This window comes from Cebus imitator, unplaced genomic scaffold (genome assembly GCF_001604975.1).
Source record: "Cebus imitator isolate Cc_AM_T3 unplaced genomic scaffold, Cebus_imitator-1.0 Scaffold170, whole genome shotgun sequence".
In the NCBI taxonomy this organism is placed as follows: domain Eukaryota; kingdom Metazoa; phylum Chordata; class Mammalia; order Primates; family Cebidae; genus Cebus; species Cebus imitator.
This window is the reverse complement of record NW_016107485.1, coordinates 97839-108067: the sequence shown is the minus strand read 5'-3', so window position 1 is coordinate 108067 and position 10229 is coordinate 97839. Positions and strand designations below refer to the sequence as shown.

Genomic DNA, 10229 nt, shown 5'->3' with positions numbered 1-10229 from the left:
CAGCCAGGTGTGGAAGGAAGCACACGCCTGTAGTCCTAGCTACTTGGGCAGCTAAGGCAGGGGGGTTGCTTAAACCTGGGAGGTGGAGCCTCAGCCTCCTGAGTAGCTGGGACTACAGGCATGTGCCACCATGCCCAGCTAATTTTTTTGTAGTTTTAGAAGAGATGGAGTTTCACCAAGTTGACCACCAAACCTGGCTAACTTTCATATTTTTAGTTGAAATGGGGTTTCACCATGTTGGCCAGGCTAGTCTCAAACTCCTGACCTCGTGGTCTGCCCACCTCAGCCTCCCAAAGTGCTGGGATTACAGGCATGAGCCACTGCCTGGCTGATTTTGTATTTTTAATAGAGACAGGATTTCACCATGTTGGCCCGGCTGGTCTCCAACTCCTGACCTCAGGTGGTCTGCACACCTCAGCCACCCAAAGTGCTGGGATTACAGGCATGAGCCACTGTGCCCAGCAGATTATTGCTTTTGTGTCTGCTTATGCTTCTATCTGTGAGAACATCTGGAGACAGTACAACCCACAATGTAGTGCTTCAGAGTTTTTATGCTCTTACTTGAGGTGTATTTCCATTTAAGATGTTAAGGCTAAGATACTCGAGTCTGTTCTTTCCTTGAACACCTATTCTTTTGCCATGTTTTCTTCTTGAGTAGCTCAAAACTTGGTGCTCCTTTTCCTTTCTTTCTCCTCCATGAGGAGCTTTTCTCTTTGCTTGATACCGGCCAGCTTCAATGGGAACCTCAGGAGATGCAATCTGGTCCTGAATAGAAGGATCAGAGACAGCCTTACAAGATGGTAGTTTAACAACCAAGAAAGGGATTTAGGAACTAGCACTAGACTTCATTTACCTCCTCATGGAGCTGAGAGATGTTATCTCTCTCTCCTTTCCACAATAAAACCAAGATTTTTGCTCCATCAGTAGATTAATGGCATTATGGGGGATATATATTAAGTTCACAGGACATATGACATTCACAGAGGGAATTTCTTTTACTCCAACTGTAATGCTGTCTCCTTCAAATCTGCTCCATAGGATTGGCAGTGATCTGCTGCCTGTGGAGTCCTGGAGAGTTACCTGGGAAGGAACCGAAGCCTTTTCCTCTTCAGATGAGATCTTTGAACTGTCCTTGGTATTGTTCCCCTTAGTCTCAGCTTCTGGTTTCAGGAAACTCTCAGGGGGTATATAGGGAAACTTCCAATCAAGTTGCACTTGAATAGATCCATTGGGTTTCTCTGCAGGGTCAGTGAGGTTAAAATCCCCTGAGACACAAACACATTAGTAAGACCTGATCACATGAAGTAAGCAAGTGTTTGCCAGAACCTTATCTATTTCCTTCCCATGTTTAATTTCATCACATTTTATCAGCAACTAATTAACATCCATCAATAATCACGATGATGATACACTCAGAAGTAACATCAAATAGCAGTGCAGTTAGAATAGTAATTGGGGAAGATGGGTATCTCTAGGATTCAGGAAGAGATAGTGAAAGGTATATGAAAAGGAGTACAGCTTGCTTGTTGTCAGTCATCCAGCCAATAAACAAGATTATATTATTATTACTATTATCAAATGCTTACTGTGCCTTAGGCATACTAAGAAAACTGTCATCTACGCCCAAGTGGTCCCGAGAAAACTTAAGCAAAATGGCTTTTTCCAAATGTCAGGCATCTGTTTTGTAACACTGATTAATAGACGACTCATACTGCCTCCCCTGTTTGGTGAAGGAGTTGTGTCCAGAAGTGTCAGCCTTTTTTTAAGCAGTTATATTCAGGAGCAAGCTGCACACATTTCCTAGAGTATCCAGAACCTTGTTAAATATGGTCGTTTCTGGCTGCAGCTATCCCACTTTCTTTTTTTTTTTTTGAGACGGAGTTTCGCTCTTGTTACCCAGGCTGGAGTGCAATGGCGCGATCTCGGCTCACCGCAACCTCCGCCTCCCAGGGTCAGGCAATTCTCCTGCCTCAACCTCCTGAGTAGCTGGGACTACAGGCACACGCCACCATGCCCAGCTAATTTTTTGTAGCTTTAGTAGAGACGGGGTTTCACCGTGTTGACCAGGATGGTCTCGATCTCTTGACCTCGTGATCCACCCGCCTCGGCCTCCCAAAGTGCTGGGATTACAGGCGTGAGCCACCGCGCCCGGCCAGCTATCCCACTTTCTAACAAGAACAGAGATACCCCCACCTCACTCGCCCAGGACTGTAGTCAAAGAGTTGACCCCTCCTAGGCATATCCCCACAACCCTAGGCATGAAAGTTAGGAAAGACAGTACGGAGTTCAGCTCCACACTGGAGGGAAAAAAAAATCCAAGAAATTTGCCTTTGTCATGGCCTGGTGTGGAAATCTCTCTAACTTGTGTCCAGTGTTTAAAGGAAGTGAGAGAATGATGGGGGAATGTGAAGGTCTCAGTATAATCAGGTATCTATCTAGCCATGCACTAACAACAAGCCTTAAGTAAAGACAGATACTAGACAGCATTATGGAGCCTGGAAAAGTTTGTTGAGATTCAGAGGTATAGAATTCAGGTTGCTGGCTCTACCCACTTAGGAATGCTATCTTTGTGGCTGAAAAGAAGCAGAAGCCACCAGTGTTTCCACACAAACAGTGAGACTCTAAGTCTTCTACTCTGCTGCTCTTGACGATATTTTAAATTCCTTTCTCTTCAGGTTTTAAGAGACTGCTTCAAGCAAGTAATCAAGAAAAGTAGAATCAGGACAGGGAGACAGGACTGGGAAGAGAACATGAAGATGTAATAACCTTAAACTCCCACCTTTAATAGATTTGTTTTTTGCAAGAGGCAGTAAAGACACTTGGGCTCGGCCAAGATACAAGCCAGGCTCTGAGTCTTCATCATCAAAAACGTGTATAGACAGGGCCTCCCGCCTTAGATATTGGTCCAGGTCAGAGGTCACAAGCACTGGGAATCGAGCCTGATCTCTAAAGTAGGGGTTGTTACTGGCTGGAATGATGGCAGTGTCATGGTCAGAAAAGGTGAAGAAACGATACACAGCATATGGACTGGGTTGAGTTCCCAGCCATCGACTCCGGAGGCCGCAGCACTTGGTGATTTCAATCCGTAGCTCATTCTGAGGTTCCCGAGACTCTGTTCTGAACTGGAAAGATGTAGATCATGGATTGAGGAAATGGCAGCCCCAGAGTGCTGTAGGTAAGGTCTAGGATCCATGGTGAGAAAGAGCTATGATCTAGAGAACTAATCCAACTGGGTCAGGAAGAAACCTAATGGTCTTCACCTGCCTGCAAACTGGCTCTGGCAGTTATCTGAGGGAGATACTACCCCCTCACGACTTACAGAATGGCAGAGAATCTACTCTGTTCACGGCAAGGATGTAGCTAGCTTCAAAGGCATTTCATTTTAGACTCAAGCCTGACCAAGGGAATAATCCAGACTAGTGGTGGTGTGACAGTTTTCTCTTTCATTCGCATTCCACAAATACTTATTGAGAATGGAAGACAGAACTGTTCTCATGAGCTGTTTGGCTGAGGCTCCTCTGAGATGCCTTAGCACATCCTTTTTCTCACCTCATTCTCCTGGGCCTTCCAGCCTCCAACCACATTGGTTGACAGGTAGACCTGGGCTTTCTTTCGTTTATTGCATGCCTGTAGGCTGGGTTTTATCGGGAAACGCAGCCTCATCCAGTACTCTAGAACCCCAAACTCTTCTCCACCAGCTCCTGGGCAGCAGCAAGTATGAAATCATGGAGAACACAGATGGTGCGGCAATGATCAAGAACAAAGAAAATGTAAGAAATGACCAGAAAAGCAGCTATAGAGTTTGGGAAATTCTGCATTGGTGCTAGGAGCTGCAGGAAGCCGACAGCACTTACCAATCAGTATGGCCAAGCCATGGACTTTCTCCACGGTCTCCAGCACCCTGTCAAAGCAAATCCATCCTGCAGCAAGAGTGTTGTGCTCACTGGCCACAGCCTGGTGGAGATCAAGCCGGGCTGAAGCCCCTTGAAGGTAGTGTAAGAAAAGGGAGTCTGTCTCCACCACATACTGGGAGGTGAAGTCATAGAGGGGCTGTGGCCCCACAGACAATGGGGTACAATGGGTTTCAAAGTCATAGAAGGAATAGGTGCAGAAAGTGGTAGGTTGGGTGTCTCCAGCCTGAGCCAGGGCAGCAGATGTCAGGAAGGCCTGGTGGATGTGCAGTTCGAAAAGATTCTCACCCTGATGCAGCAGAGAAATGTCCACTTTATCCTCATCTCCATGGGCTGGCAGTGTTTCCAAACATAATGACAACTGTCGGGTGCCATAAGCAACATCTTTGAGCTGTTCTAGAGGAGAAAGAAAACTGCCTATCCATTAAAGGGTTGGGAGCTCTTTCTCAGGGTAGAGGAGGGTGGACAAAAGAAAAATAAAACACATGGTGGAAGTCCAAGTTGTGATTATTTCAAGAAACCACGATTCAAAAGGAAAAGCAACAGAATGACAACCAGGAGCACTGAATTCTGATAGCCAAATAATCCAATGCCAGCTCTGGGGAGAGGTACAAAAGGAGTTATTGGAAAGTAAACACTAAACTTAGGAAACATTGGGGGCACATTTTATCTTACAGATGACATTGTTTTAGTATACATCGTGGCCCTATGAATTAGTTGGTAATTCCATAAAAGAAGTACTAGAAACACAAAAATATGAGTATTTCTACATGTTTGGTATGTCGACCGTGGAGATAACAGGAAGGTATAGACATAGTGTCTATGACATTATAATGAGTCCCACCAAGAAATGCTTCTCCTTCTCCAGCCAGGTCACAAGATCTTTCATTCTGTTCAGAATTTGGTTTCAACATAAGAAGGCAAAAAGAACTCTAAGTTAAAGAGTAATGGAGTAAAAGGTGGGAAAGGAGACTTACTGAAAGAGGTAGAAAATATTGGCAGTGGGATACAAAGATGGGTAGACAGTCTAGCAAATCTGGGCTTATCTCCCAAGTCCAACCAATCAGAAACTTTGATGTATAGCCTGCTTCTAATTAGAGAATATTTGAGTCATCATAGTGTGCTACTGCTGCTGAAAGTCCTATTTCAAGAGAAAGTAAAATAAAATATTCTGGATACATCAGAATGTCTTCTTGTCCGAGACACACACACACACGGAGACTGTTAATTAACAAGATTAATATAAATACACTAAAGAAAACAAAAAACAAAACAAAATATATTTAAAATTTTGTATTACATGATGCAGGGTGAATAGTCTTAACATAAAAAGAATTTCTATAAATCTGTAAGATACTACTAAGAAGTGGGCAAAGGATAGGAATGGTTAGTTCTCAAAAAGAATAATACAAGTAACTGGTGAACATAGAAAAACTCTTTAGCCTTACCAGTGATCAAAGAACTATTCACTAAAAATAAAAAAATAAAGAACTATTAGCTAAAGCAAATAAATATTCAGAAGTAGGTAAGAGCATTTATCCTTCACTGTCCCAGGAGAAAGGCCCTGATTCTGAAAGCCATGAGAATTTCAATCCAAGGGAGAATTTCCTTCGTTGATATAGCAATGACCCTTTATCAGACTCACGCTGGCATGTATAAACCATGCCCCAGAGAGTCTTATGTCCCTTTATTCTAGTCCATACTCACTAAGAAACTTACTTACTGATTTTGCTTTCTGTAAGAGGGCTTCCCTAAACTGTGGTTCCAAATTTCTCATGGCAGCAATGGAATAACCACTACTGTAAAATAACAAACATTCATGTTTAAATATCCGCTTCTGGTTAACTTGCTTTCTGTGAGTCAGATCTTTCACCACTGGGTATAATAACAAAGCCAAATGTCTTGACAAACAAGGCTGAGACCAGGCTCTGGTCAGCAGTGACTATACTAAGTATAGGAAGCACCACAATATGAAACTTGCATTCAGTGTCCAGCCAGCTGCCCTGTCACTGTCGACATCTTCAAACTGCAACAAAGATTTTAGAGACTTTAAGAGAGAAATCACTGACAAAAATAAAGGAGATGAGTGGTGAAGTTCTATTATCTAATTAAAACTCCTTTGAGGAAACAGTGACTAGGAGAGAGGGAGAAGAGAGAGAAGCAAGAGAGAAAGAGATTGTGTGTTACACCACCAATCTGAGGGCCATTGTTGGCCCTCTCATTCTCACAACAGAATTAAGCCCCTGGAAGTAATTTCTAGCCCCTGTTGAAACTGTACAGAGAAACCAGAGAAACATTATGGAGGGAAACAAGCTGCTAACATACATTAAAACAATAAAGATGGGTCAGGTGCGAGGGCTCACACTGTAATCCCAGCACTTTGGGAGGCCAAGATGGGCGGATCAGGAGTTTGAGACCAGCCTGGCCAACATGGTGAAACCGCATCTCCACTACAAATACAAAAAATTAGCCAGGCATGGTGGTGGATGCCTGTAATCCCAGCTACTCTGGAGGCTGAGGCAGGACAATTGCTTGAACCCAGAAAGTGGAGGTTGCAGTGAGTGGAGATTGTGCCACTGCACTCCAGCCTGGGCAACAAGAGCAAAACTCTTATCTCCAAACAAAACAAACAACAAACATAATAGGATAAAGAACAAGAGGGATAAGCCATATGCTAAGGATATGAGAGGCACTCTTCTTGATAAGTACACAGAGGGGAACACAGGTGTTAGCTGTGGAAGGGTCCCAAGGTAAAGAAAACACAGGACTAGGACTTGCCAGATATTGGAAGGTCATGGCTTCTTAAAATACCTTCCAGCTGCTTGATACGGTTATTCTTGAGGTCTAGCAGTCGAGTCAACCTCTCCAGCTTTTCTTTGTAATCTCTATTATCACTGTCAGCTTTTGTTGTCATTGCCTCCAGTTCCTCCTGAAACAAAATAACGTCTGAACTTTTCTGTCTCAGTGGCCTACGACCAAAGAGTATAAAAATGTGGCACTGGCAGGGTCAAGAAGACTGCTATCGTTAGAGGGGCAGGTTCATTCACTAGAAGGCTTGGTTCCCTCACAGACCCTTCCAATACTAGTTGTGTGCTGTTGGTGCCATAGGGTAGTTCCTAGGATTGGCAAAATTTGAACCCAGAAGCCATACACTGACCCCATCACTGGCTCCTAGTGCCAAGGTGCTGTGGACATGAAGAACTTGAATCTTCAAGCTCTTCAAAGGACAGCCATTCTGTGTTTGCTCAGGACAGCACATCACCTGGCATCAGCCCTGGAAACTTAGGTCTTCATTCCCAGTCCTGTGAGTGGTTCCTATGTTCCTATTAGCCACTCCCTTCCTGTACCGTCTTTGCTTGCACCTGATAACACACGTTGATTTTGCGCTGCAGAATAAGCATGTCTCTGGTCTTTTCTAGTTCCAGTGTGGTCTCTGCGTGTGATACTTGCAACTCATTTAGCACCTGGGACAGTTTCTTTTCTTCTTGGTTTTGGGGTTCACTTGGCTGTAGAGGGAAATGCGTTGGTAAAAGGGAGTATAAATATGACAGGTAAAGTAATAACTCTTCTCTATCTAATGGTTGTCGGTAGTAGTAAAATGCCAGCAGCAGAAATTACTCTAAAATGTAAAAAAGGACCTGTATTACTTCACAGGTGCACTCTCCCTTAGTCCTCATGTTCTGTAGCAGCAGTAAAGGGAGGTTATACAGCTGCTAATGGCCGTTTGCTCTTCCACAGATAATTTCAAGTCCTCATGTGAAAAAGATTCTAAATTTTATGAGCTGCAAAGAGTGGAGGAAATGGGTGGAGCACATGAAGCTCTCTATTCTCGGCCCTCGCATAGTCTTCCAAAGAGTGTCCTCTGCTAGGCACAGTTGCTCACACCTGCAATCCCATACCTTTTGGAGGCCAGGGCAGACAGATCACCTGAGGTCAGGAGTTTGAGACCAGCCTGGTCAAAATGGCAAAACCCTATCTTTACTAAAAATACAAAAAATTGGCCAGGCGCAGTGGCTTATGCTTGTAATCCCAGCACTTTGGGAGGCCAAGGTGGGTAGATCACGAGGTCAATATATTGAGACCATCTGGCCAACATGGTGAAACCCTGACTCTACTAGAAATACCAAAAAAAATTAGCCAGGCACCTATAGTCCCAGCTACTTGGGAGGCTGAGGCAGGAGAATTGCTTAAACCCAGGAGGCAGAGGTTGCAGTGAGCCGAGATCACGCCACTGCACTCCTGCCTGGCGACAAAGCAAGACTCCATCTCAAAGAAAAACATACAAAAAATTAGCCAGATGTGGTGGTGGGTACCTGTAATCCCAGCTACTCAAGAGGCTGAGGCAGGTGAATCTCTTGAACCTGGGAGGTAAAGGCTGCAGTGAGCTGAGATCATGCCATTGCACTCTAGCCTGGGCAACAAGAATAAACCTCTACCTCAACAACAACAACAACAAAAAAAGCATGTCCTCGATCAGAACAAATATTAGTTTTATTTTATTTTTTTTATTTTTTGATTTAAATATTAGTTCTCTAATATCATCTCCCCTAGGGATATTTGCCAGAGACCTTTCTGCAGAGTGGACTACTTTGTTTAAAGAGGGACTTACCTCACTCTGAGTATTCTCTTGGAATAGAGCTGGGGGAGTGGCTGGTTCACATTGTCTGTCAGGAGGCTGGGAAACTTCGGCTGGCTTTTGGAGAAGCTCTAATTCCTGTTTATGCTTCTGAAGTATGTTGATGACTTCAAGCTTCAGATCCTCATTTTGAGCTGGGGAGGAAACAGTCCAGAAATTTGAAACTCTGTAGTTATTTATAACTATGGTCAGAGTTGGATCAAGAGTGAATTGAGGCCGGGCGCCGTGGCTCAAGCCTGTAATCCCAGCACTTTGGGAGGCCGAGGCGGGTGGATCACGAGGTCAAGAGATCGAGACCATCCTGGTCAACATGGTGAAACCCCGTCTTTACTAAAACTACAAAAAATAAGCTGGGCATGGTGGCGCGTGCCTGTAGTCCCAGCTACTCAGGAGGTTGAGGCAGGAGAATTGCCTGAACCCAGGAGGCGGAGGTTGCGGTGAGCCGAGATCGCGCCATTGCACTCCAGCCTGGGTAACAAGAGCGAAACTCCGTCTCAAAAAAAAAAAAAAAAAAAAAAAGAGTGAATTGAATTTTCCCACTAAGGTTTAGTTAATTTTATAAATTTGAGAAGCAATTCTCTATTATTTCTACAGATGGAGCCTCTAGCTTATTGAGGCGGTAAACTGAGGTGATACTTGTACTCCAAAAACAAAACAAAAGGCACCTGCAGAATGGTAGCCTGGAAGGTAGAACACAAAACAGAAAGGGAGTCACTTGACTGACTAGGACAATCCAAACTTTTTGACAACACCACTGAAACCAGTATCTCTTGATTTGCAATAAAAGAAAACCAAAACCAAAAAAAAAAGAAACCAGTATCTCACCAACTCCACCCCCACACCATTCTGACTTCTAGGTTATTAGCTCTCTGCGGCACCCATCTTCACACCCACCCTGGCCTGGAGGGAGAATGGGCATCTGTGTTCCAATGTGTGTGTGTTTTCTTTTACTCTTTAGATAGATTCTCACTTCATCATCCAGGATGGAGTGCAGTAGTGCAGTCTCAGTTCCCTGCAACCTTTGCCTCCAAGGTCCAATGACTCTTGTGCCTCAGCCTCCCAAGTAGCTGGTATCACAGGCACGCACCACCATGACTGGCTAATTTTCATATTTTTAGTAGAGACAGGGTTTCACTATGTTAACCAGGCTGGTCTCGAACTCCTGGCCTCATGTGATCTGCTGGCCTCAGCCTCCCAACATGCTGGGATTACAGGTGTGAGCCACACCAGTCCAAGTGTGTGTTTTTCTGGGAAGAAAGGTAATCAGTGTTTAGTGGGCAGATCATTTCATCATTATGCATTAGAGAACAGATTAAATTAGATGGCCCTGAAGGTCCTTATAAGACTTCACATGTGCTTCATACATACTAATTGGTCCTTGGCATGTGCTCCTAAGATTTTATTCTTTTGTGGTTCTTGCCTTTATTTTTCTTGATATTTGTTTTCCTTTTGTTTCCTATTTGAATACACTAAAACCTGATGAGATATAAATTTGATAAGCCTAAAGATTAAGGTTCAGGCTAGGAAAAGTATTAAGGTCTTTTTGACAGTATTTAAAAATGTTCCAGGCCGGGCGCGGTGGCTCAAGCCTGTAATCCCAGCACTTTGGGAGGCCGAGGCGGGTGGATCACGAGGTCAAGAGATCGAGACCATCCTGGTCAACACGGTGAAACCCCGTCTCT

General features: G+C 44.1%; 1 protein-coding gene across 1 annotated transcript in view; it reads right to left on the bottom strand.

The window, feature by feature from the left end:
- RPGRIP1 (RPGR interacting protein 1) overlaps nucleotides 1-10229 on the bottom strand; it is a 90607-nt gene that overhangs the window by 33308 nt on the left and 47070 nt on the right. Inside the window, exons 11-18 of the mRNA XM_037744282.1 lie at nucleotides 8521-8681; nucleotides 7274-7417; nucleotides 6723-6840; nucleotides 3855-4307; nucleotides 3550-3701; nucleotides 2780-3122; nucleotides 1081-1265; nucleotides 562-765 (exon numbers count right to left, since the gene is read on the bottom strand). Coding sequence (XP_037600210.1) covers nucleotides 562-765; nucleotides 1081-1265; nucleotides 2780-3122; nucleotides 3550-3701; nucleotides 3855-4307; nucleotides 6723-6840; nucleotides 7274-7417; nucleotides 8521-8681 — 1760 coding nt within the window. The remainder of the gene's footprint in view (nucleotides 1-561; nucleotides 766-1080; nucleotides 1266-2779; nucleotides 3123-3549; nucleotides 3702-3854; nucleotides 4308-6722; nucleotides 6841-7273; nucleotides 7418-8520; nucleotides 8682-10229) is intronic.